Source organism: Scleropages formosus, chromosome 17 (assembly GCF_900964775.1).
Source record: "Scleropages formosus chromosome 17, fSclFor1.1, whole genome shotgun sequence".
Lineage (NCBI taxonomy): Eukaryota > Metazoa > Chordata > Actinopteri > Osteoglossiformes > Osteoglossidae > Scleropages > Scleropages formosus.
In genome coordinates, this window is record NC_041822.1 from 9491432 (window position 1) to 9519012 (window position 27581).

Here is a 27581-nt window from a genome sequence, read left to right on the forward strand (position 1 = left end):
ATCATGAGCATTGTGGGTCACTGGTAATCAGATAGAAACTGTGTCCATGGCAAACAAACATTTCTTCAGGAACTCCTAGAGTTTGTCAGGGTAATAGAGGCACACATGGATTCTTTTCCTGTCAGCAGCTGAGCTGGTTGGTTTTGGTAAATTATCATATCTGCGTGTTTTAATGTTGAGGACCATACTTAACCATGTCTGGGGATATGTATTACATTTTCCATGTGGTATATGTTGCTTTTGTTTTTGTAAGCAGTTTCTATCCTTTAATTATAGTAATAGCTGAGTTAAATTAATGTATCTGAAGACTAAAAGACTGAACTCCAGTTTTTTAAAAAAGTTTAAACTGAACCAAACTGAACTAAAACATTTTGTATAAGCTACTCTTTGTTCCCCAACGCATGCACACAGATCATCACAAAATATCAGAATAATAGCTGTGTCGAGGGCCTATATGGTCACCTTTATATGTCTTCACTGCAGCCTAGCACTGGTGGGATTGACAAACTGATCCTGAGTCACATCTGACAGTGTGCTAACATGACAGGAGTGGTTGGATTGACTCCTATCACTGGATTATGGGGTTAGTCACAACTGTTATCATAGAACTAGAGAAGATTAAAAGCCACACTTTCTTTTGTGATGCTGTACACAGTAGATTTAATTTAAAAATCAATAAATAATACTAAAAGAGGGCAGAATAATCAACTGGGTATAATTTCATGGGTGTATGGTTTTTTCTCATGTGATTTTACAATTGAGGGATAAAATGTGCTAAGTGACTGAGAACTTTATGTGTGGTGGATACGAGCACAACAGAAGGGCCTGGGAAATCGCTCAAGAAAGACTAGTATAGCCAACTTACTGTTTATGACAACATCGTATGCCTATCAAACTAAACCGTCATGGTAATGGTGACAGGTATACCTGTACTTCATTTTACAGTACCAGCCATTTTTCTGCTTAAAGTAATAACTTGTGAGCGAACCATAATGTCTTGAAATAGAGGTTTTAAAGTTTTAAATAACCATGTATCACTTTTAAAAATTCTTGGTCCAAGTTTTATAGTTTTTTTTTTCTTTTTTTTTGGTATCTGTCTCTGTCAATCTGAGTTTTTTTTTTATTTTTTTGGAACTAATGTTTAATTTAATTAAGCAGAAAGTGGAAACGAGTTTTTTTTTTTTTTTTTTTCCAGAAAGCCAGATGTGAAAACACTTTGTTTGCTACCCCGCAGCATACCATTTGTATTGTATCAGCACAATATTATTACAAAAGAGAGAAAGTTCCTTAAAGCCCCAAAGGACTGAAGACTTTACATAATTTTCACATATTTGCAGACAACAACATACACACATTTGTGGTCTATACACAACATGCTAACACAGTCTCTTGTGTGGTCTTCTATTCCAATTTTCAGCCATAAGTTCAGTGCACAGTGACCTGACAAAGAGCTGTTTTCAATACATGGGGGTGGGGATCGGGGAAAGGACACGTTTGCAGCTGTGTCTGGATTGCATTTTACGTTCTGTTTCCTGCTATTTTGTTCATTTTTTGCTGGTGGTACATTTCCTGACAGAGTACAGTACATTAGATAAGTATTACATTCTACAAGATTGGTTAAGTCCTATCTGTTGAAACATCACCCGCAGTAAAATTGTGCTTCGATTTCCCCGAGGACTCCTATTGCTCACTGTGTCAACCAGACATCAGGGGAGGAGTAACTTTAAAGAAATGGTTAGAGGCCCCTCAGCTCCTCTGCTCCTTGGCTTCTGGAAATAACAACTAAGGCAAACATTATTACTGGACACTGTCTCAGTAAATTTATGTACATAGCTTAAATTTTAGGGATTTCTTTTGTTGTCCTTGTTTATCACAATATCATTGATCAGTTAGTTAATATATCTGCATGCAATGTAAATTATTATTATTAATCTGTGTGGAGTTTTCATGTTCTCCCTGTGTCTGCGTGGGTTTCCTCCCACAGTTCAAAGACATGCTGTTCAGGTCCCCCATAGTGTGTGATTGACGGAGAGAGTGTGTGTGTTCCACTGATGTATGGATGAGTGACCCGGCTCATCACACTACATAGAGTTCATTGGAAGTTGCCACTTATGGCACTTAATGTTTCCATCCAGAATTGGAAGCATTTGCATTGTGTGTTGTTTATAAATAACTGCTTGCACCAAGTGGTCCCTCAAGTTGGGTGCTCTATTATAGGCACACCTGGGTGGCATCTGTAAAGTAACACCAACATTAGGATTGGTTTTCAGATTGTGCCATTGACAATTCAGTATGTCTTTTACACACAAGTAATGGAAGTGTATGTGTTGACTCAAGTGATGGGAGCAAAAGAAGACTGTATATTTGCTGACTGAAGCAGGCAGGCTATATCAGCACTGTGGGCTTTAACTGTACATATGTTGATTAATAGACATGTATTTTCATGTTGTGCAGCGCTATGCCAGTGTAGTTTTATGATAACAACAGCAACAATACAGTAATAATAATAATAATAATAGGGGCTGAACAGGGAAGACCTACTACCCTCAGTTACTGACAGAATTGCAAAATGTATTTACATTTCTGATAGAAGTTAAAGAAAATCAAGAGAATGAAGACAGCATGAATATCTGATGTTAAGTAAAATTTGTAATGTTCAGTACTGGTCAAAAGTTTTAGTACACTTAATACCAGAATAAAAACCATAAAACCAGATTTGCTTCGCTCAAAAAAAAAATACAGAAACTAAACCTTTGAAGTGAGAGTTGATCTTACAGACTGATGAGTCAAGATTTGAAGTGTTTAGATCCAACAGGCTGGTGTTTGTAAAATGCGTGGCTATCATATATCAGAGACATGTCATTCCTTTCGGGCTACGGCTAGTTTAGCAGTTCTTCATTCTTCACACACAATAACCGAACACAACAACCTATAATACACATCAAAGTTATGCCAGAAATATCTGCCGAAGAAGGAAAGTGGAAAAAAGTAACTAATCATCTGGATGCAAATTATTAATTTGTTAATTAATTTAATGTACAAGAAAATGATTGCTTCAGCTGTCATAGTTTTAAGGGATGTCTGATTAATAAGAAAAATATTAGGAAAGTCCCTCTTTGCAGCCACCTAAAACCCCAGGATCACCATTTACTGCAAGTTTACTTTACGGCATTTACTGCACCATTTACTGGACTGAATCATGACACCTAAACGAAACTGAAATGTATGACATATTTATCTCGGTTGGTGGTTATACTGAGTACATCAGAGAGAGCTCTACACTCATTCAAAGCTGAATTTCCTACCTCCACCTCACTTTTCTGAGAATCATCCTGCCTTCCGTGAGTTTCTTTTTTTTAATTCTGTCCAAATTTTGCTCCAAAATTCCTGCTTGATGGGCTGATTTTTCAGGAATGCTGTGGCTTTTCACCATTGTTGCCCAGAGTGCATGCTTTGTGTTGAGTCTGCGGTTGTGCCCTTTGGGAGAAGACAATGGCATTATTTTGAAGAGTCAGAAGAAAGCAGCATCCACTGCCTAGGCCTGATGAAAGTATAGTGACCGTCTTTCGGGTCGTGTTTCCAGGTTCCTCATTCAATATCTTGCTGATGGTTTTATTACTGCTTCACAACTGTATAACTGCCATGCTCAAACCACCATATGACATTACTCTTTATGAGGGACTTGTAGACAATCTCATTGATCTCTAGTGGAGTAAAAATAATGTCTGTCAACATTCAATTCCAAACACTGAGGCTTTATCTTTGAAGTGAGAAGAAATGACTGCACTTGGTATATGGTCAAATAATAGCTGGGCATATTTTTTGTTTTTCCTTTTATAAATGCATTTTTGGTTAACTGAAAAGGAAAAAGGGGGTGCAGTGGCGCAGTGGGTTGGACCACAGTCCTGCTCTCCGGTGGTTCTGGGATTCGAGTCCCGCTTGGGGTGCCTTGCGACGGACTGGCGTCCCGTCCTGGGTGTGTCCCCTCCCCCTCCGGCCTTGCGCCCTGTGTTACCAGGTAGGCTCTTGTTCCCCGCGACCCTGTATGGGACAAGCGGTTCTGATAGTGTGTGTGTGAAAAGGAAAAAGAATACACGAGTGGCATTGTGGAAGACAATGAAGGACTCATCCTGGAACAAGAGAAAGAGAAATGCCAAAAAAGGGGTCTTTTTCCACTTCAATCAGAATAATGATCATTGAATACAGAAGCCCTGAGTCATTGCCCTCTTGTCCCATGTTTGTTATAACATGATTTCAGTATTTATTCATTTAGCTAACGCTTTTATCTAAAGTGACTTACAATGTTAAGGTTATGGTTATTTACCCATTTATACAGCTGGGTAATTTCAGTGGACCATCTTATGGTAAGTGCCTTGCTCAAGGGTACTACAGTCAGTGGTGGGGATGAACCTGCGATCTCTGGATCCTGTCTGTCTTTTCAGCTGTCTTCTCAGCTGTCTTTTCAGCTGTGTTCACCGTCTGTGTGCAATGTTAATGTTTTGGCTGGATTCACAGGTCAGTGTTACAGGGTGTGCCGTGTGCATACTTTAAATGCAGTACACCATTTAAAGAATGCTAGTCCCTGGTACCAGACATTGGAATTTTCCTGTCCTATTTCATTTTTCTTTATTTTTGTAAGCAGTGCTTTTGTCAAGGGGCACACAGATGTGCCGGTGGTTTTTCCCGTTTGCAGTGCAAAGATAATTAATAAGAAATGAAAACAAAAAAGATAATCAGTTGTTAAAGTGATTTAATAATTTTGCACATTAACTTATTACTGGTCATGTTATTTCAGTAGTCTAATTTTGACTAAGAAAAAACACAATAGAAACAACAACATCAAAATACATTTACATAATGAATAGCTCAGTCATAAGGCAACACTGCCAACCATTGTGGTTTAGAAAAATTTAAACCAAAAGTATTAATGCAGTCTAAGTGATTTTTTTTGTATACCCCTTTTCTTGCAGTCGGACTCCATAGTTACTATTACCTGTGCAGACGGAAAGTGGAACAAGCAGGTCACGTGTGAGCCTGTGGATTGTGGCCGGCCAGACAAGTACCATGTGCATCCCGCCATCTTCCACTTTCCTGAGGGGACAACGTATGGCAAAAGATGCACCTTCCAGTGTAAAGAGCCTGCACAGCTTGTAGGTGAGGAGCTCTCAGAGAATTTTAATAACTCAGGAAGATGATAGTTTTCAGAAAACATCACTTTTCAATGTGACATGCAATAAAAGAGACCCAATTCTGAAAATGCAGTGCACACCAAGTTGCTTCATATTTGTGCGTAATTAGATTTATAAAATCAGATGAAGACACATTGTTTTTCTTTTTTTTTCTTTTTAAATATCACTAATATCTGCAGAGAAATTTAGAACTCAGATCTACAACTAATATGATATGTGTGCTGTTTCCATTTTTTGCCATTGAACTTTTCATGTCCTCTTCTTCTTATTCCTGGTTTCTACTTCTTCTCTTAATCCCTTGTCCGTTCCACGCTCCACCCCACTGCTTTTGTCCTGTCTTTCCCTCGTCACTCTTCTATCCCCCTCCAGGCTCTAACAACACCCTGATGTGTATGGAGGATGGCATGTGGTCCTTCCCGGAGGCACTGTGTGAGCTCCGCTGTCCCACACCTCCCCCGGTGCCCAATGCTGTCCTGCAAACCAAGCGCTGCAATTCTACTGGCCTCAAAGTGGGCTCCTTCTGCAAGTATAAGTGCAAGCCAGGCTACCACGTCCCCAATACCAACAACCCAAAAAGGTGAGAAGCTGCCTCATTTCTTCTTCCTTCAGTAGCCATCTATGCTACTGAAAACTAGTAATAGTTGACTATTTATATACTTATAGTTATTTATTTACGACAGAACATAACTGGGTCATAGCAACAGAAAGAAAGAAAGAAACAATATGCCAAAAAAGTGCACACATACATAATGCAATGTAAGGGTAAAAAGGTTTCTTAATTTAGCTGGGGTGGTCATTATTTAAACCAGGAATAAATGCCAAGTTATCTACTAATGTATTTTTTTTTTTTAATTTTCTTAGTACGTAAACACAAATGTAAGAGCTTGGTCGCCTTGGTTGTATTACTATGACCTTGTATAGTTCAGCCTTGCTTTTATTTTTGTTCTGAATAAACATTTTAAAGATGAATATACCGTCATCACCCCTCTGTGTTTAATGACATTGTCTCCATCCTTAGGCGTGCATTCAAGAGACAGTGCACAGAGGATGGCAGCTGGCAGGAAGGGGCCTGTGAACCAGTGACTTGCCCCCCACCGCCACCTGTCTTCCACGACACCTACCACTGCACCAATGGCTTCAAGTTCAACAGTGACTGCTGGATCAACTGTGACGGGGACAACCACACGGTGAGCCTCTACACCCCTTGCGACAAGGTCTGTCCATCCTTTTTTTCATGCTTCCCGGTTTTGGCTCACACACGTCCTTCATTTTCTGCTTGTTGATTTGCTTTTATATCTGTCATCAGGCCTTGATTTGTTGGTTTGACCGCTGTGAATTTCATGTTGTCTTACTGCAAAGTTGAAGCACAAATCCTACATTTGTGTGCGCTGGACGATTTGTGGTTTTGAAATGTTAGCTGCTTTTTGAGTATCAATGCTACCTTCACATGGTCAATTTTTCATATTATTCATCCTGCCCACACGATGCTCTGTGGTTCCGTACTGTGTTCCTGTTTCATTCTCATATTATTTACCTCTAAACCACATGGAAACTCACATAACTGAAATCACTGCTTCTGGCTTTGGAAAATGAAAATGTTTATGTTGAACATCTTCCTAAGAAGAGCTGCATCTCTGTGAAAATCAAATATGGATTGATGAATATAATCATAGTAATATTGATAATTATAAAGCTTAATTGGGTTTAAGAGGGGTGCGGTGGTGCAGTGGGTTTGACCAGGGCCTGCTCTCTGGTGGGTCTGGTGTTCGAGTCCTGCTTGGGGTGCCTTGCGCCAGACTGGCATCCCATCCTGGGTGTGTCCCCTCCCCCTCCAGCCCAACGCCCTGTGCTGCTGGGTTGGGCTCCGGTTTGCCGCGACCCCACTTGGAACAAGTGGTTTCAGACAATGTGTGTATGTGTGTTTGGTTTAACACATAAAATTCCTGTTTTTTGTTTGTCTTGCCTGCTGTAGACAGAGTAATTACCTTACTTGCTGTTTTCAGGGTCCCACGACCAATATTATCAGATGCAGGAAGGATGGAAACTGGACTGGGTCATTCAAGGTTTGCCCTCAAATAAAAGGACAGTGTGCACTCCCTCAGAACCTCAGTCCAACCATTCGGGTCAGCTGTAAGAGAGGACATGGTATAGGTATGTACTGAAGACCATATGAAGATAACATGTCAGTAGACTGTACTTCTGCTTTATACAAATAAAATGTAATGTTTTATAACCATAGAATTCTCAATGTTGGTACCATGATATACACTCAGCACTATTATGAACTACAATGAACTACTGAGAAAAAAGAACATTTACTCCATCATTTTTGGCCAGCTGTTTGCTGACTTTAAATTCTGTTTAAATCTATCTTTTTACAAGCAGCGCTCTTCTAGCATTTTTGTTTCTGCCTGTACTCGTAGGTGAAGAGTGTGAGCTAACATGCAAAGACAGGAACAATAATGTGGTCATTTTGCCCAGCAACACAAGTGTGGAAACAGTTATGAAGGATTACTGGTTGAACCCACCCAAAGTTAAGGTGAGTTCCCTGGAAAAGGAGCCTGTGTAATTATTTGGTAAATGGTCATTTCAAATTATTAGCAAGTTCTGTGAGCTCTGTGCTGTATTGTACAATTATGGCATTGTATGCCTTGGACAGAGTCATCAGTAAGCATTTTGTAATATCTGTCTTTTAAAAGGTTGCACTTTTCACACTTTTCATTCAACTGCAGCCCTAACCACCAGGAACTGCAGTCTCTGTGGAATGAAAATGAACTTTAGAATGTGGCACAAAAAAAAAAAAAAAAACTTACTTTAAATGCATAAATAACATTCAACGGGGTAAGAAAAAAAAAACTAGCATATTCAGTATATGGGTGTACCAAAACGAAGATGAATAATCGCTGTTTTAGAATATCTGTATCATGCTACATTCAACATCTCTAAGAAAATGCACAACCCCCAGAAACAGTGGGTCTCCTCAGAGACCAGTCCTCTTCACATTTGTGCCTTGATCTCAGAAAGGTCTCAAAACAGAAAGAACATGTGACTATGATACAAATATAACAATACGAAATATATAAAAATGAGAATGGCCTTGAACCTATATACACACACTTTCTGAACCGCTTGTCCCATACGGGGTCACAAAGCCTAACCCGGCAACTCAGGGCGTAAGGCCAGAGGGGGAGGGGACACACCCAGGATGGGACACCAGTCTGTCACAAGGCACCCCAAGCAGGACTCAAACCCCAGACCCACCAGAGAGTAGGACCTGGTCCAACCCACTGCGCCACCGCATCCCCCTGGCCTTGAGTAGAGTTTAATTATCTGACAATTTAAATTTCAAATCATTTCATTATCAAAAAGTCATCAGTATAAATATCAGAAATAGGAAAATAGCATAAACTGAAACCATATCAAGTCACTCCTTGCAGGAGTAATTGGAATAGTTTGTTACTAAGCCTTTATCAATTTCCCAGTAAATTAGCAAACTGATGCCCAAAGTCAATCCAGGAAAATTTTGATCCACTGACAACCCAAAAAATATCTTAACATTTTTTTAGTCTACTTTACATGGCTTTTATTGGATTGAGAGAAAATGTACCCTGCCTACATTTACATTTATTTATTTAGCAGACACTATTCTGTGACATTCTCCTTGTAGTTAAGAAGGTTCAGAAAACTGAAGTGAAGGTTACAGAAGAAGAAAGGTGTTTTCCATTACTTGGCACAAGTCATTATGGCTCAGGTTACAATCAATTGCCTCTTATTGCTGGCACAGTCGGGTAACTATCAAGCATAGTAATAACAGTCCTGGAAAAATAGGGAAACAATGATCTCTCAACTAGGGGGTGCGGTGGCGCAGTGGCGCAGTGGGTTGGACCACAGTCCTCCTCTCCGGTGGGTCTGGGGTTCGCGTCCCACTTGGGGTGCCTTGTGATGGACTGGTGTCCTGTCCTGGGTGTGTCCCTTATGCCCTGTGTTGCCGGGTAGGCTCTGGTTCCCTGTGACCCTGTATGGGACAAGTGGTTCAGAAAATGTGTGTGTGTGATCTCTCAACTAATTTAAACCAAAATGCTCATGGTTGTCTGATGCTAATTAAAACTTTATATTTAGTTTCTTTAATGAGATCTTTAGAGACACCAGTGGCTTGTCTTAATTGTATTATGTCTGACTGATTATTTTTGTTCAGCTTTTTGTTTTACTTACAGTATTTCTGTTGTAAAGAGGACTTCTTAGAAGTGTATAACAGAAAAAAAAAAAAAAGTTGACAACATTTAGCCTTATAAACCTGCAGAAAGTAATATTTTTTAACTTTTTCAACTTGGACAGAGGAAAGAAAAAAATCATTGATGATAGTTCCAACATTCCAGTGTTTTGAGGTAAAATCAATAGGTGCTCCTATCCTTCAGAACTGAATGTCAACTGCTTTAAAAAAAAAAAAAAAAAATCACAAAGCACTAGTTCCTTTAGCATTCTGCCAGATTTCTCAAATTCTCTGTAGTCCTCCTTTAATGAAAGCTGAACTTGCTGGTGGTTCAATGAGTAATGCTGTACATGGCTGCAGGAATAAAGCAATGTGGATAATCTTTCATAGGAAGATGTTACTGCAGGTCAGGAAAAAAAGCTATACACATTCACTGGCACTGAGTCTGTGCTCAAAAGAAACAAAACACACAAAAATGCAAATCGCTTAAATGCCAGAAACAAATAGGGAAACAGTGACATAATTTCTCACATTAAATTTATGTTTTGAACAATGTCCACATGACCTCGATTGCCCATGCAGTAATGACTAACCACGGCACACTGGAGACAGTTTGCTGTATTTCTACCTATCTGAACCCTGTTACACCTCAGCTCGTCCATTTCAGAGTGATTATAGGCGTTCCCTGTGGTTGCTGACAGTGTCTGGAGCGAAACCAGCTTTGCAACAATAACTACCATTCTTTAATGATTGCTTCTCATTGGGATTTATTGCTTAAATACAATTAGGCCCTGGAACTACAGCTCTCTTTAAACAGTTACATTTATTATCAGCACTGGGGAAAAAGCATGTAATCCTCATTACAAATTCTGGCTAATGCAAGTACTTGAAATTAGACCTCTTGATGGATTGCCCGTAAATCAGTGTTACTGGTATATAATTGGGTTCCCAGTTGGGCAGTCTTGCTCTTTTGCATTTTCTGTGCCGAGTGCACCACTTATCCTACTGTATACCTTTACCTGGGATTTACTATATATCGTACCTCTTTTTCAACACCCTTTTTCTATCAGATAGTTAGTGGCTGTGTTATGTTTTAAACAGCATTAATATATGCTTACTGGCACATTTGCCATTTATTGAGTCAACTTTTTATCAAAAAAAGATTAAGGAGTGGTGAGAGACCAATCAAGGGCTTAAAAGGATAACGTTCTAGTAGTCAGATTTTTTTCATGTTTCATATAAATACATGTAGAACCACGGATAATATTTTGAGTTGACAGAATGCTTGCATGGAGGATATCTTTCACTTTTTGCATGGCCTCCATTATGATATTGCATCATTTTCATAAGTCTTCTTATACACAAGATTTTGATCCTAGCTTCATTTCAGTTCATGTGAAGTGAATCGTACATCTCCAGACCAGTTTAGGAAATACAGCTTAGTTTCTGCAATGGTTAAGAAACAGCTTTGCATATTTCCTGATCTACAGTAAGTTCTCTGCTTTAGACACAAGGCATTTTCTTACTACGTGTGTATGTCTTTACCATCACACCTATATTCTCTTGCACACACAGACACACTCACCTGTTCTTACATGCAAACTCAGTCAGGCTCAGCCTGCACAGAATACACATTCATGACATACATATGCACTCACATACGCATACATAAACAAATACACCCAACCCACACGCACATATGCTCACATTTCTCTCCTGGAGTTTAGATACACAGACGGGTAGGGATGCTGATGGAAAAGACTTGGTCCTGCGTCAATGGCTGGAAAATCTGAAACTTTCAGAAAGAAAAACAGTCCGGATACAGATAGTATAAAAAGTCTATTTAACAGAAGTCAGGTAAGCCTCAAACAGCACAGGGCTTGAGACGACCTGTGAAAACAAGCTGAGGCTTCTTGGGCAGACGGTTTAAATTAGGCCTTGTGTAAACAAGCAGCCGGACCTCAGTGTGACACTGAATACTAAGTATGTGTCGATGTCCCAGACCAGGGCTCAGCGCCTTGCCTGCCATCAGCCGACACCAAATGTCTGCTTTCTTGGAATTCACATGTTTATGCTCAGCATTTCCATTCCCCCAGTCCATCTGGAGACCCACAGAATACGTCACTGCTTCTCTCCTGACATTCCCTACCTGTTCTGCTCCAGGAGGAACCTGCTCTTAGAAGCAGCTTGCAGCTGTAAATGTGCTTCAGTATTAATATTTCATATGTTTCCAAAGCAACTTGTACAGATGACAGCTGCGCATGTTGTCCATTTATAGAAGTGGATATATTACAGAAGAGGTTCTGGTTAGCCAGCTTTCACCTGGGTACAACACCAGTGTGTCTCAATGAACTTCAATCTCTAGGTCATGAGTCCACATCCTTAGCCCAAAACGAACTTACTGGACATTCGTCTAGAGAGTTCATGGCGAGCACTGGTTGATTATTTTTCTATAAGCCTTTCACTGTGACACAAAGGCTAGCCTAAGCTGCACACACTGGACAAATGCTCAATCCAGTAAGTCAGTATAAACATTTAATTAGATTAAAAACTTCATCACAAAGCAAAAGCAACCAGCATTAGCCAAGCAATTTTATAATAGCTGTTACAACACTATTAAAGTATTGATTTGTGTATATACCTTGCAATGGTCTGGAATGTAGCCTCCAATTCTTTCAGTATTGGAAGCAAACCCTTAAGCCTGACAGATACAGCCTCACAACTGTTATAACATACATAGAATCACTTACTTGTAGAATCAAACTATGCAGACAATGTCACTCGGTAAGAGTTTCAGTATCTGCAATGGCAAAATGTTGTAGGTTATGAGATCAAAAAGAATTTTGCTTTTTTATAATGTTCAAACTCCTCAGTGTTTTTCTATACCAGAATTTCTTTAAAATCTCTATGAACTCTGACCTTCATGCAATTTTAAATGCCCTTTATCATGAAGAATAGGAGGTTATGCACAAGAGTTCAGGCAGTATTTGATTCTTTGTTTTTTGTAAATTAATGTATGAACAGTTTTATAACAGATAAATATTGATGAAATGATATTTAAGTCACAACCACGGCTTTTAAAACTACTCTTATACTGCTAAATCATCAGTGATAAAATATTTTCCTTGGAGGAATAAACCTTTTCTCTATGTTCTTACAGAGTATTGTGTGTACAATGGGGCTGAAGTGGTACCCACACCCAGAAACTCTGCACTGCATTAAAGGTTGTGAGGTAAGGGATTCTGAAGAACCTCCGCATACATTTAAACATAACACATTTGATGTATTACCTCCCAGAGGGAATACAACAAGCAACATGTGACCTTTGGCAGATACAAGCAGCTGATCATGTAATTTAATAAAAAATTCTGATGTACAGGGCAGCATTGGAGAAGGGGCACAGCTCTTACATTCATCCATTTAGCTGATGCTTCTCTCCAAAGCAACCTACAATTTTAGTCTACCTACAATTATTCATGCATTTATACAGCTGGGTAATGTTACTGGAGCTGTTTAGGTTAAATACCTTGCTCAGGGGTACTACAGCTGGAGGTCGGGATCAAATCTGCTACCTTGGAGTCCAAAGGCAGCAGCACTAACCATTACACTATCAGCTGTCCTTACCGCTTGTTCCCTTCAGATTACCATAAGTTGTCTTTATGTAAATTCCAGTTGGATAAATAGGAACAACTGTAAGTAACTTTTAATGTATCAGCTGGTTAAAATCACATTTATAAAACACAATGACTGCTGAATTGTGCAGGTATTTTGAACCGTGTTGAAACGGTGTTTTGGGATCCTTCAAATTAGCCACAAAAGCTTAGTCTTTTAGCATAAATTGCTTCTACTTTCAGTTTTCAGTGAAATGGACTCCAAAGGCAAATATGAATTGAAGGGATTTGTTAAGCATTGGTTTACGGCTTCAGTCACTATAGTAAGATTGCACTGGAACAGATCATTTTCTTTATATAGTTCTCAAGATACTAAATTTTAAGCCATTTGGTTTGGACACATTGTAGAGGTATACACTATTTTGTTCATTGGGGAGTTTTGGTTGAGGTAAGCTGGGAACTACTTCACATGCACGATAAGATTGAAATTTGAAATGATTCCCGTGAGGGACGCACAAATATTTAATGGGCCACCAGCTGGCCATTAAAGCATTCCTCACTGATCTACTGTGCTAGTAAAAAAAGATTATTTCCCGATGAAACCTCAGCTTTACCATTAAACACACATTAAACGCAGTTAATATGAATGTGTAGCTCAGCTCTTGGGAGTCTATCTGAATATTTCAAGGAAACATTGGAAGGCAACACACATAAGGACATAATCAGACTGTTGAACTGTACTCAAACTAGGTTGTCATCTTTTACTGCGGTGTTGACTCTTTGAGTTTTCCAATAAATGGTTCTTGTTAATAGATTTTGTAATAAACTTTATTATTAATAAGTTTATTGCAAATATTATTATCATTATTAATGTTAGTACACTACATGCCCTGTGATCCTTGGGACTGATGCCAGGTCACCACAATGCTAATTATATGTGTTTAATGAATGAATATATGGATTTTTAAACATTACTATTATTATCATTATTATTGTTGTTGTTGTTACTAGCAATACTGTAACATTATATCTATTCCCTGTTAGCTTATTGGGTTTACTTTCTTTCTGCCTTGTATAGCCCTTCATGGGGGACAATTACTGCGATGCCATCAACAACCGTGCATTCTGTAACTATGATGGAGGAGACTGTTGCCACTCGACCGTTAAGACTAAAAAGGTAATTAGTGCTGTTTGCTATTAAAGTTTAATTGCAGTAGATTAAAAATACAAAATATTGAGGGATGATAGAAAATGAGCAGCTTAAAACAGCAGAACTATGAGAAATGTTATCAGTTTTCATAGTTTAACAGTTGTGGACTTTTTCGCTGCTGGACACTATTGCAGCGACCTCTGAAATTTTTGTATTTTATTGTAATATCGTGCTTTGCTAAAATAGGGAAAGTCATTAGAGTTCTCGTTTTCTTCAGTTCTCTGTTTCAATATACAGTATTTTCCCTTCAGGCTACTTTTGATAAAACATATCTATGAAACAGATATTGTTATGCATTACTTTAATTTGATCTTTTCAAAAGAGTTTCATGATTTTCCATCCAGCAGAAATATTTAATGATAGTGTAGAAACTTCTTCATGGGTTTGTGAACAAAGAACATTTTTACAACCACAAAACAAGTAGAACCTTTCTGTGCACAAGGTAATCCAGAATAATTCTAAGACAAAATGTAGGTGTATTTTACTTTATATATTCAGACATGTGGACAATGTTTTCTAGGCTTTCTTTACTGCATTGCATTGCTGTAGGAACACTCCAGTATATCAACATGTGTACGTGTTTAAATAGAGTAGTAGCTGTATTGGTGAAAATGGTTTTTTTTTTTTTTTTTTTTTTTTTTGGTTTGGAGCATACTATATTTAGAAACCATAATCAGATTACCTTTACTGTTAATTCTCCCCTTTTAATAGAAGTCATTTTCTGACCTCTTCAGTTCACTTTTATTTCATAATGGGAATTGCCAGCATTCACACACCCTTCACCCCTCATTTCATTCTGGCCTGTTTTCAATGGTTTTTACTCTACTGTTCCTGGAAGCTTACAGTTTGCTTAATTCTGCATAATTTGTGACTCTAACTAACCAGACATTGTTAAGAAATTAAGATTGTGTTCCATTAAAAATTGTGTTTTTCTTATTTTTCCTTAAAATGTCTCTTATAACATTCTTAGATATTAAATGGCAAATAACCTAAATACCGAATGTCAGGAATACATTCTGCAATTCAAAATTCAGTGTAATATGTGACCCTACCATTAATACCAATTTTAGAACTTGTATTGATGGTACTTCTTTCTGACACTTTGTCACAACTTTGCAAATGACGCACTACTTGCATAATGTTCTAGCCAAAGATATGCTTAAAACTGAAATGTACCCTTTAAATGATTGTTTAAAGGAAGTTTAAATCATTAATTCTGAGTTGAATGTGTCCCTCTTGCTTTGTTTCATTTGTTCGTGTGGATGAGTAATTAATTTTTCACAGTTTTTATTTTGCAATATTTTTGCTGTCAAATTCTTTACTTATTCACTTACGGGAAAAATAAGAGTCGCTTAAAAAGTGTTGGAAATTTACTTCTACATGTTAGTTCTGGTTTATAATACTGCTGCTAATAATAATGAAAAAAAAAGATTATTATTAGTAGTAGTGCTTGTAGTCCTAATGTTTGTAACACTTCTTTTGAAGTTTACTAAAGTTTCATGTAATTGTAAAATGGGTTATCTAATTCATGCACAGAGTTATTTTTTGACAGACAGAGTCACTATCTTCTCAAGTGTGGGGAATGCTGGAATGACTGCCAAATGGTGAGGAAATCCCTTTAACTATTACACCTCTTGGTGAGACAGGGAGCTGCTCCAAGTTCTCCTGAAGCTATGAAGACTTTTGAACGTTTTCTTTGGCGTGCCAGTAGACATTCCCAGTAGAATACACAACATGTTGAGAAACATCTTGTAATGGCATTTCGACTGCACTATTAAAATTTAAATGCTGCAGTAAATCATACAGGAACTTATAAACTGGGGGGCCATTAGCCTCTTCACGCCACAGGATTACCCAAGCAAATAATAAAACAAATTGAACATCCTCCCTCTCTCAAATGTGGGCCTGATCAACTGTATAAAGGGGCAACAAAATATTCACACACAGCAGGAAGTGGATGCTATAACCAATGGAGGAAAGGAGAGGTCTGAAGTTATGGAACTGTTAATCAGACTCTTTGGTTTATGGTTTATGTGTGGATGAAAAGAGTGCCTTGAATAACTTAAATAATCCTGATGAGCTGCGGTAATTCCATATCTTTTTTGTACTTGCCTTGTGGATAAGATCCAGTCTCAATGCACGTGTGTGATACAGAACAACATGACAGTGAACCCTTGGATTTCTGAATCTTGCAAGCCTGCAAAGCACTAAGATGCATGGGTGTTAGGGGAGTAATTTTAAAGTTATAGCAGAGTACAGGATGGAAAAAAGGACTCCTGCAGGACAAGTAGATGGACCAGGGGTACAATAAACTCTACTCCAGTGTCAGAAAATTGCAAGTTCTCACTCTCATGCTTTATGTCAGACAACAGTGGCTCGCATCCATCTGGACTGGTGGTGTGCATTACAGTGCAATGGACTTTCTGTGTGGAAGGTGTTAGTATATGTGCTGGGGGGTGGAGGCAAAGAACATTGTGACTGTATGAACACGTGGGATTTCTGGAGTTTTTCAGATGGACTTCTGCGTCTACACAAGATTATAGAATTAAAATTGCATAGAGTAGTTCAATACCACGAATAAGACAACAAGGATCTCCAGGATGGTAAGGATGCAGCAGCAAGAAGCATGGATTCGGTGGGAACAGGCACTGGAACAAAAGGACTCTTTGGAAGAGCTTAGAAGAGTAGAGGCTCAGGCTAAGTTGTTGATCAAGGCAATCTCTCACATGCTGCTATGTTCGTCTTACCTGTCTAGCTGAGGAAAAAGTTGATTCTAAAGCATATTGTTCTTTGCCTAAAAGACAGATATTTGAGCATACCTTCAGCAGTTGCATAGGAGCGCTGTTTAGGGCCACTGTCATTGATTGTCATTACCAGGTGCTTTAGGCCGTGACAAAGTCTGTTAGGACTCTAGGACTGTTAGTCTAGCAGGTCTGTAGCACTGTTTGCTGGCTGGTAAAACGGGTCAGTGCCAGGAATGGTGAAAAAGTAGAATCAGCACATAAATACTGGTTCAGGGTTCCTGGTGATAGCATAACACCAGCAGTTCATGGTCAACCTAGGAAAGCAACTTACATTTCCAGTAACTATCACAGACAAGTCTCTAGGGTTAGACATTGTTCTGTTGTCTGAAGCTTATGGACAAGTCATTTTCTTGGTGCTTACAGGCTCATGGGAAGAACGTACAGAGGAGGCCAGTGAGAGGAAGAAGAGAAAGTACAAGGAACTTTTAGGGCAGTGATGCTTGAAAGGATGAGAGGCGAGGTGTGTGTCTACTGAAGCAGGATACTGAGGCTGTGTTGGAAAGTCGCTGTGTAGGGGCTACAGTATGCTGAACAGTCAGAGGAGGAAGGCTATCAATGCTATTACTGAGATTGTGGAAAGGGCTTGTAGATGGCTGTGGGTCAGGAGAAGTGACAGTAGTGCTACCAATGCACAGGCTTGGATCAACCCTGGTTTAGTCATCTGGGCAAAGGTGATGCTGGAAAACTCCAAACATCCAGTTATCGCAGGTTACTGATGATGCATTAAGGTGCATCACAAAATGTGTCTAATAAGAAACGTGGTTACGTGTGTGTTCCATGTAAACATGTGGAATGTGTGTGGACATTATTTGTACGTGTGCATCATGGAGGACCACGATAAAGCTTGTGTGTGCTCTTTCTAGAACTGGATTTTATTGAGCAAGTATCTGCACACTTGAGTTGACCACGAAGGATTTACAGTAATAGGCCGAAGAGACAGGAAGTCACCAACTCACCCACTCAGACTCCTGCTGTGTGTCCAGCACTTAATGGGTTAGCAGCAGCAGGGAGCTTTGCTTCCCTCAGGTTTTTAACAGTTTTCAGGTGTTGCAAAATAACATGAGGTGCTTCATCATCAAATTTTTGTTTGTTTGTTTTTCAACAAAAATGATGTGATAGCTGTTCCTTTAGCGTTCCAGTTTGCTCAACAATTCAGTTTTATTATACAGTGAGAACTGGGATAAAACAATACATATTCTTTAGATGCAATCAGGTGGAAGCTTATTTTCAGCAAAGTGTCTTTTTCATTGCGGACCTTCGTAGATAATGTCATTGTTGCAGTCATCATGTTTTTCCTGTGTGACTCTGCCACACATTCCTTAGTGAAAAAATGTCTCAGCCCTGTTGAATAAGAGCAACAATTTCCCAGCTCTTGGCCCTGTTTCAGGTGTACTGAAGTTGTTACTTCATACAGCATGGCATTGATTTAAACCCACATCCAAACCCACAGCCCAGGACCTGTGAGGCACCAGCTCTACCCAGTCTACCACCATGCCACCCTTAATACATAATTGTTAATCTTTAATAGTATTATTTATGTAGGGAACTTGCCATTTTAAAATTTATAAACACTGGAAAAGGTGAGCTATGTCTTTCTGTTTCTTAAACAGATAGATTAATTTAGCCAATGCACATATGGGCTGTTATTCCCCAAGCAGGTGTTTGATACATCTGTTTCAGGAACAACATGTATAGCCAGGAGAGAACATGGTGTCTGCACTCCCCGCAGTATGAGATGGACTGCAGAATGATGTCATAGGCATTGAGCCCACACCGCGGTCTGCAAGCTAGGTCAGGTGTACTGCTGAATCAGAGCATCTTCAAGGCTGAGTCTCAGGGGAGGTCACCTTGCAGAGCTCAGCTCATAGTTGTGTCATGTGGCAAGGGAAGTCCTCTTGAGCCAATACTATTCTCAGGCAGCCCTTGCAAGCACCTTTTGAAATGAAAACATTTTGGTGATGTTTTGAAAGACAGATTTTGAAAATAATCAGTCGTTTTATGATTTATCACATGCCAGGAGGGACCAAAAAAAAAGGAGAAAAATAACTTCTTTGAAAGCAGCTGGATTTGACAGTTTAAACAGTATAAGTTTTGTGGTGTCTTATTTCAGATTTGGTTTCTGTTTCTCTTCTGACATGCTTTGTTTTCCCTTCTGTGTTTCATATTTAATGAAAGCCCAATACATGCTGTTTAATCAAATTGCTCAGTAACATAAGTGATTTACAAAACTTATATGAAGAGCTTATTCTTTTATTTTTGCCTCTTTATGCCAATGGTTATTTACAGATGTTTACTCTCAAGGTAACTACCTATCTCAAGAATGAAAAACTAATTTCTCTACAGAAATTTAAGAAACAAAAAAGACAAGTGTTTATATCTCTGTCACAGGATCAAAATCTCATGAACATGCAATTTCATTTTTCTCTGCTTTCTGCCGTAAGTATTGTTTCATATTCCCAGAATTACCAGCATAATTAATTAAGCCTTGTCACCAATAAAAAAATCAGAACTAAGAACAAAAGAGGAGGACAAGTTTTTGAAGACACTATGTGGTTGCCAAGAGTTGGTGGGAGTTAATGGGAGTGAAAAGTAACAGCACCTAACAGAATGTTATGAAGAAAGTATCTAATACTCTACAATGCATTTTTTATGCTGCAGCCTTATGCTAAAATGATTTTAAATACATTTCTCCTCATCAATGTGCACTCCATAATGACAAAGTGAAAAGAGGATTTTAGAAGTTTTTGTAAATTTATTAAAAATAGAAAAAAAAAACTGAACTATCACATTGATATAGGTATTCAAACCCTTTGCTGTGACACTTGCAATTTAGCTCAGGTGCATCCCATTTTTATCAATAATCTTTGAGATGTGTCTACACCTTGTCTGGAGTCCATCTATGGTAATTTCCATTGATTGCATTTGTTTTGGACAGGCACACACCTGTCTCTGTAAGGTCCTACAGTTAACAATGTGTATCAGAACAAAAGTCAAGTCATAAGATCAAAGGAACTGCTTGCAGAGCTTAAAGATGTTATTGTGTTGAGGCACAGATCTGAGGAAGGCTACAAAAAAAATTCTGCAGCATTATTGAGAAACTTCTGGAAGGACAACCACCACTGTAACACTCCACCAATGTGGGCTTTATGGCACAGTGGGCAAACGAAAGCCTCTTCTCTGTAAAAGACACATGAAAGCCTGCTTGGAATTTTCAAAAGGGCACCTGAAGGACTCTCCGACTTTGAGAAACCAAGGCTGAACTGTCTGGCCGCAGTTCTAATTGTAATATCTGAAGGAAACCAAACACCGCTCATCACCTGTGCAATACCATGACAGCAGTGAAGCATGGTGGTGGCAGCATTATACTGTGGGGTTGTTTTTTGGCAGCCCAGATTGGGAGACTAGTCAGGGTTGAGGACAAGCTGAATGGAAAGAATAACAGAGATATCCTTATTGAAAACCTTCTCTAGAGTGCTCTGGACTTCAGATTGGACCAAAGGTTCACCTTCCAACAGGACAATGACCCTAAGCACAAAGCAGAGACAACACAGGAGTGCCTTTGGGACAACTGTGTGAATGTCCTTGAGTGGCCCAGCCAGAGCCCAGGCTTAAATTCAATTTAACATCTCTGGAGAGACCTGAAAATAGTTGTTTACCGATAGTCCCGATACAACCTGACACATATGGGATATTGAGTGTACGCTGATGAGGGACAAATTAATTTAAAACCATTTTAGCATAAGGCAACAACATAAAGAAATGTTTTTTAACATGAACGTGAAGCAGTCTGAATACTTTCAGAATACAGTGTATATCAGATGTTGACTACTTTTTGATTATCTGGCGGTGTACATTATGCCATTGTTTTACATTTTCTACATCTGCGTTAAGCAGTAGAATTATGCTGGGTTTCAGCGCTGGCTGAATGTCACAGAAGAAAAAACTTGAAAGGGAAATACTGTTGGCTAACAAGAGATAAAAATCACATGCCCTGAAAAAGCCAGTGGGGCAAAAACTTGCATAAACGTCACTTCTGCTTCTATGCCCCCCTACTCCATGCCGTTCTTATGAGTGCAACAATTAAGAAAAAGAAGCAAAAGTAGTTCCCTTCCGTTTTGTTTGTTTTCTTTTCTTATCGAAGCTTTCTTGCGATTTGAGTGTTTTGAAGTTCTGGATGACTTGTAGTGTATTATTTGTCTCCTGCACTTTGAAGACTCCAGGCCGAACTCACGTAAGGTCACAGTGGGAACCTTTATAATGACTAAAAGCTGTTGGCAGGCATGTGGAGGGCATGAAGTGGTTCTGTGGCTGCCTAGCCATAAGGTCTCTAAGATCCCCTTAGAAGGAAGTGTTCCTTGGAAATGGAGGGAATGTGAAGGCAATTATTATGGTCTGGTTCTGTGTTTTCTCCATCACCCACTGTGTTTTTTCCCACTTTCAATTGTGTATGTTTTTTGGCTGTTTGTTGTGTTTGTTAATTAAATGTCTGCCTCTCTGTGGAACACTGACTACTACTGTCGCTCATTCGGGTCAGGGAATGGGGAGGGTTCATTCGCATACACTTGTCATACTATTTTGGCCTTTTCACTAGCAAGCAAGGGTTGGCTGTTCAGAAGAAGCCACAGGTGGCTGGCATTGGTCTGCCACCTTTCCAGCACGTCATATGCACATGGGAAACCTCAGACACTCTGTGGTGTGTGGAGACTTGACATTTGCTGTTTGCTTTATTTGCATTTTCTGTTACAACATCAACCCCAAAGAGACTCTAAATAGAACTAAATATATAGAAAAAACATGGTGAGACAGGCAGCAGCGTGGGCCATGCCTCATTGCTTTGACTGGTGGTTTGGTTCAGAACTCCAGTGTGACCGTTTGATTCTTACCGATTCCTTTTTTTAAAAGGTAATTTTGCAGTGCACTTAGTTAGCTTTGGATTTTGTGTGATTGTGCTGTTCTCAAGCATTCTGCTTTGTAGATTCCTCTAAGGGTTGTACTTTTCTGTTAAATGGAGCACAGGAGCATTTGTCTTAATGTGTAGGTCTTGTGTTGCTTCTGATTTTGTTCTTATTTTTTTAAATAATGAAATACAAAAAGGAACTAAAAAAACTAAAACCCTACACATTTTTGACTTGCATCTGGTTACCCTCTCAACTTAACATTGCCCAGTCCATCCAGGTTGTTACACTTTTTAAAAGTATTTAGGTCATATGTAAATAGTGAATACACGAACTCTAACACAAATTAGGTGTCGAACTTAATTTGTTCTTGTAATAGACAAGAGAAAGATGCTGCAGACAACTAACTTCAGGGTCATTCATACCCTTGCACTTGGCACAGTGGAGACAAGTGTGCAGCATGACTACCATGTGGGTTATGTCTTTGCAAAGTACCTGACCAAAACTTTGTGTTGCAGCTGTTAGCCTCTGGAACTGTATGATCTTGTGTGTCTCCAGACTCAGGCCAAAGGAAGCAGGTGTTCCCCACTGCCATTACTTGGAATGCAGATAATCTCTCGTTTAAGAGATTTACACAGTAGATGCAGGTTATTTCTGGCTATATGATTTGTTGCTACTACTACTGATGCATGTATTTCGCTTGCACTTCTGATACATTTTCAAAACGTGCACTTTTTGGGATATGAGGTCAGCTTAGTACATTTGTTTAAAGTAAGAACACTTGTAAAAGTACCATGCAGGCATGTCAGCAGGAAAACAGTGTATCATAAAGTACAGGGCCATACTTTAACTTAGGTTACATCAGTTAGGTGTTATGATTTTTCTTAAACTTTAACTTCTAGAAATAAATAATACTTTCTGTTTGATATGTTCAAGTAGCTTTTGAAAAACTGCCAGTATTTAAAGGTTTAGGATTAGTAGGTAACTGGCTGAGGGTTAATTCCAGAAAATTAAACAACAGACCTCTAGACCTGTGATGTAAATCTGGAAATTAGAGTTCAAACATTTACCTGAAACCCTTTTTTTAGATCAGTCAAAGAGCAGGACAGACCCAAGTTGGAATGGGCAGTATACACAATCATGCCTAGTAGAGCTGTACTTCATCCCATGACCTCTCCATTAAGGGGCTTGGGCTTCTTTGATGATAAGACGGCTGCACCGTAAAGCAACACGCATGGTGTTTTTAGAGGGGGTTAATGGTGTCCATGCTCACCAATGGTCCTCCCTTCCGTAGGCCTGCTTGGCTCCATGACCACCTTCCTGGTCACTCTCACATTTCCACAATGAGGACCACATGTGTGCACAGAGCCCAGTCATGCAGAGGTCAAGGTCAAACAAATCTGAATGCCATTCAGTACCCTGTTTGCGCAGAGAGACTTTGTTTTTAATGAAGGAAGTGGTTGTAGAAAACATGGGGTGTTCAGTTTCTCAGCCTGAAGGATCTCTAGGTAGCTTGGGACAGACACAGGGAGCAATGTTATGTTCTACTGCCAGTGCACTGACTCTTCATAGGCAATGAGTTCATATGTTGTTCCCTTGGGATGAAATGGGCTTCTGCTCACATTCCCTGCAAATGTTTCATGGCACCAGAAGTGGAGGGGGAAAAAACTTCTGAGCTTCAAAACTGCCTTAGGTCATACCTCCACCAACATCAAGACCTCTGAGGTCACCTCTAACAGGAAATATGTTTGATTGCAGGAGGCCTTATGTAACTGCTCACCTACAAAAGGGAAATGTCACAGAGTCTTGTGTGAAATTTTTCAGTGTTGATATTAATCTAAGGCAGTATGTTTGTAACATTGTTTTGCATTTCGTGGCACTGTTTTTGGTCTGTTTTTTGTATTGATTCATTTATGGTTTGTACAGTGTGTCCAAACACCTTAAGCTTTCAGTGTATTTTGTTGCTTTCGTTATCTCCGTGTCTGTCAGCACAAAGGACATGTTGAACAGAAAAAAGAGAAGTCCAGCATCCAATGTCACTTCTTGTGAAAAGCAAAAGACATATGAGAGACAGAAAGTCTATGAAAAAAAAGCTTGAAGTGTTAGTTGGAATGAGTGATGAGCAATGGTGGATAGTAACAAATTTCATTTACTCTGTTACTTGTACTTAAACATCTGTAGAAATTGTACTTTTAACTGGAATTTTTCACATCAGTTCTTTTCTACTTTCATTGGAGGACATGCAAAGTGACATGTATGTTACTTCGTTCTTGTAAGTTTTCTTTTTTTGAATATGTTTTAATTAGTGCATTATATTTCGTGTTAGAGGATTGACGATGCAGTTTTTTGTGAGTTTGAGTATTTGGTGCTAGTGCTATATCCCGACATGCATTCTTGTCGTGTAGTTGTAAGGTTAGATAGAAACAATCGGTTGTTTGTTGGTGCAGTTGTCGGTTCTATGTTTTTATTTATTTATTTATTTACTTGCTTATTTAAATGAATTTGCAGTTTGTTAGGGTGTTTAAAGGTAAAAATACTGTTACCCATTTAGTGGAGTGGACATGTCTCTGTCGAATTGATAAAAATGGCGTCTGTTTGTTTAGGTTTCCATTGTAGGAGTAGTGTCGATTTCGATTAGGACTCAGCTGATGTGAATTAGCTTGGTTGAAATAACAGCTGGTGACCCGTAGCGGCAGCCTCTTGGTGCGAAGACTCGGGTACAAAGACAAGGGAGTCTACCCGTGGGAGTCCACTGAGGGAGGCCACCACGTGAAGTCCATCACCATCGTGTTCCACGAGGGATCATACGTCACTTATTTTTTTGCTCATGCCCATAAGGTATGCATGTTCATGATCATGCTCGGGTCAATCCTTTACAGAGCCACTCTTGCAATGTAATGTAAATATTTATATCTATCTCAAAAGAAAAAAAAAAAAAAAACTACTAGGAAGATGATTACAAATCGGCAATATTCTGGTAAAGTTTTATGCAGCTACTTGTGTGATGAACGTTTGTGCATATGGTGAAGGAAACACACTAACTGTACTTAAGAATCACACATCTGCAGTTATGTCTCTTTCTCCTAAGGTAATGCACGAATTGTGTTTTCCATGTACATTGTACAGATGTACATTGCTTTCGATTAAGGTTTTAGCTAGATGGCAAAAGAATGATATAACTTCATTTGGGGTAGCAGCCAGTATACTGATGATAGATTTTGAGTTGCAATCGATGGACACGATTTCAAATTTCTCTTTATCCTGTAACCTGTACCTTGATTACCGTACTTACCCTGAATTTCTTCCACAATACTTACACAGCTCTATAAATGAGAAATGATCTATGAGTACATTAATATATACACCTGACTAAGTTGCCTTGGACAAAGGTGTCACCTAAGAAATGGTTAATAATAACAGACAGTGTTAATAATAAGTTTCGTTCTCTATTTATTTAATACATTTTACTGACAGTCTAATTTGACTCGCACAGCAGATTTACTTTATTCTAAAGATACATAACCCTATTTCCTATGCGTTAAAACTGTATATTGAATATCATATATGTGCTAGTGTTTCAAAACATAAAAAAAATAGATTCCAAGTAACTCAATACTGAAATTTTAGACTTGATACTTTTATTGAAGCTTCATTACTTCACAATTATTTTTAATTATCTCTTCCTACCTCTAGTGATCAGGCAGTAAGCTTGGGAGTCTGGGCATGATGAACTGGACAGGTTTACAGTTTGTGGAAAAAGCCTCCATGGCTGCTCAGGATAGTAATAGGAAGAACCAGCCTGTCTCAGGGGGCATAGAGAGGGCATCCTCTACCACTCCACCCCCAGGCCCTGCATGAGTGCAGGGAACAAGGGTACCCTTGTGCAATGTTTTTTCTCCTTTGCTCTGAGCTGGAACTCTGTCGTGCTGCCATGGGAATGACTAACAATAGGATGTTTGATTTTTCTACCCTGGAACATGCCTCTGTGCATGTGAGGGGACACCAGAGAGAAAAAAGCCTCCATGTGTGCCTTTGTATTCATGGATTATTATTGACAGCCATGGGTTTCACAGTAAACAGAAGGGACCTGGGGTGTACTCAACCTGGAAAGTGTATGTTAGGCATGTGCATTTGAGGTGTGTTTGTGCAGAGCCTGGGAGTCCAAGAAAACTTGCATTTTTACGTTAATGTTGTTGACCTAGAGTGAGACCTGGAAATGAATTCTGGATTGTTCTGATCTCACTAAGGCAAAACCTTTCACTGTGATTTCGCATAAAGCTATTTTTAAAAAGGAAGGAGAATATCATATCGTAACAGATGTAATTAAAGTTGGACTGTTAACCATCTCTCCTTTCCTTCTGTTAAGACTTGTCACATTTGTTCCACACGCGATTCCACTGTGCTACTGTCCATCTCGAATGAGACCGACCCCAGAGAAGTCAGCGGTGCTTCGGGACAGTGTTGATGTGTAGCTTCTACTTTGCATAGAAAAGTCTTAACTTGCATCTGTGGATGCAGCAGCGAATAATGTTGACTGCCGAAGGTTTACTGAAGTATTCCCGAGCCCATGTCATGATATCCATTACAGACGTGTGATGGTTTTTAAGACGGTGATGTCTGAGAGTTCAGAGACCACGTGAATTCAGAAATGGTTTTCGGCCAAGGATTCCTTGAATTTTTTCATTATATTGTGCACTGTAGAGGGTGAAATGTGCAAAATCCTACTGATTTGTCTTTGGGCAATATTTTTCTCAAAGTGATGGATCATTCGCTGATGTATCTGTTGAAAAATTGGTGAGCTTCGACCCATCCTTATTCTTGAAGGACTAGGCATTTCTTGGAGGCTCCTTATATACTGTAACATGATTGCCTTATCTGTTTAACATCATCTGTTTCACACCACCTTCTTATTTCAGCTTGTTACATTGTCATTAGTTCTAAACTACCCCATCCCTACTTTTTTGGAATGTGTTACAGGCATCAGTTTCAGAATAAATGTATATTTTCAAAAACAATGCATTTGATTAGGTAAAACATGAAATACCTTGTCTTTATACTGTTTTTGTTTGAATACAGGTCAAAGTAAATGTACAACTCACACCTTTTTGTTTTTATTAGTATTAGAAAAGGTTTAAATTCCATACTGCCCCAACTTTTTTGGAATTGCGGTTGTACTTGTACAGTTATATTGTGTTGCTCCAGTAAAATTATCCATCTGTATCAGTAAGTAAAATTATTTGCCTCTGTGTAGATGTCAGGTGTGCCACATAATGACTATGTAAAGCTTTTCTTCTCTCCTCCTTTGGCCTCTAAAGGTGATTCCGTTTCCCATGTCCTGCGACGTCCGAGAAGACTGTGCCTGCCGAGACCCCAATGCCCAGGAACACAGCAAGGGGGGCCGCCTGCGTTCTCTGGGTTGAGTCCAGGGGCTTCCATGATGCCTCTCTCTCGTCGGGGGTCCATCTGGGAGAGACACACATTCCTTGCTACATGCTGCTTACAGGAGTACCTCTCCACTCATATCGCACCCCTATACATTTGCCAACCTGCCTTCTCATCAGGAAGCAACAGAAAGGACTAAAGTGGGTATGAAAACAATTAATGACAAAATCACAATTTTCAGTGAAATTAGAGAACAAAGTAATAAATTAAATACAGCAAC

At 39.2% G+C, this 27581-nt stretch overlaps 1 protein-coding gene across 1 annotated transcript in view; it reads left to right on the top strand.

The window, feature by feature from the left end:
• pappab (pregnancy-associated plasma protein A, pappalysin 1b) overlaps positions 1-27581 on the top strand; it is a 107035-nt gene extending 79454 nt beyond the window's left edge. Inside the window, exons 15-22 of the mRNA XM_018758954.2 lie at positions 4971-5154; positions 5559-5766; positions 6208-6376; positions 7193-7340; positions 7613-7728; positions 12560-12631; positions 14089-14187; positions 27235-27581. Of these exons, the coding sequence (XP_018614470.2) occupies positions 4971-5154; positions 5559-5766; positions 6208-6376; positions 7193-7340; positions 7613-7728; positions 12560-12631; positions 14089-14187; positions 27235-27339 (1101 nt within the window). The 3' untranslated portion in view covers positions 27340-27581. The remainder of the gene's footprint in view (positions 1-4970; positions 5155-5558; positions 5767-6207; positions 6377-7192; positions 7341-7612; positions 7729-12559; positions 12632-14088; positions 14188-27234) is intronic.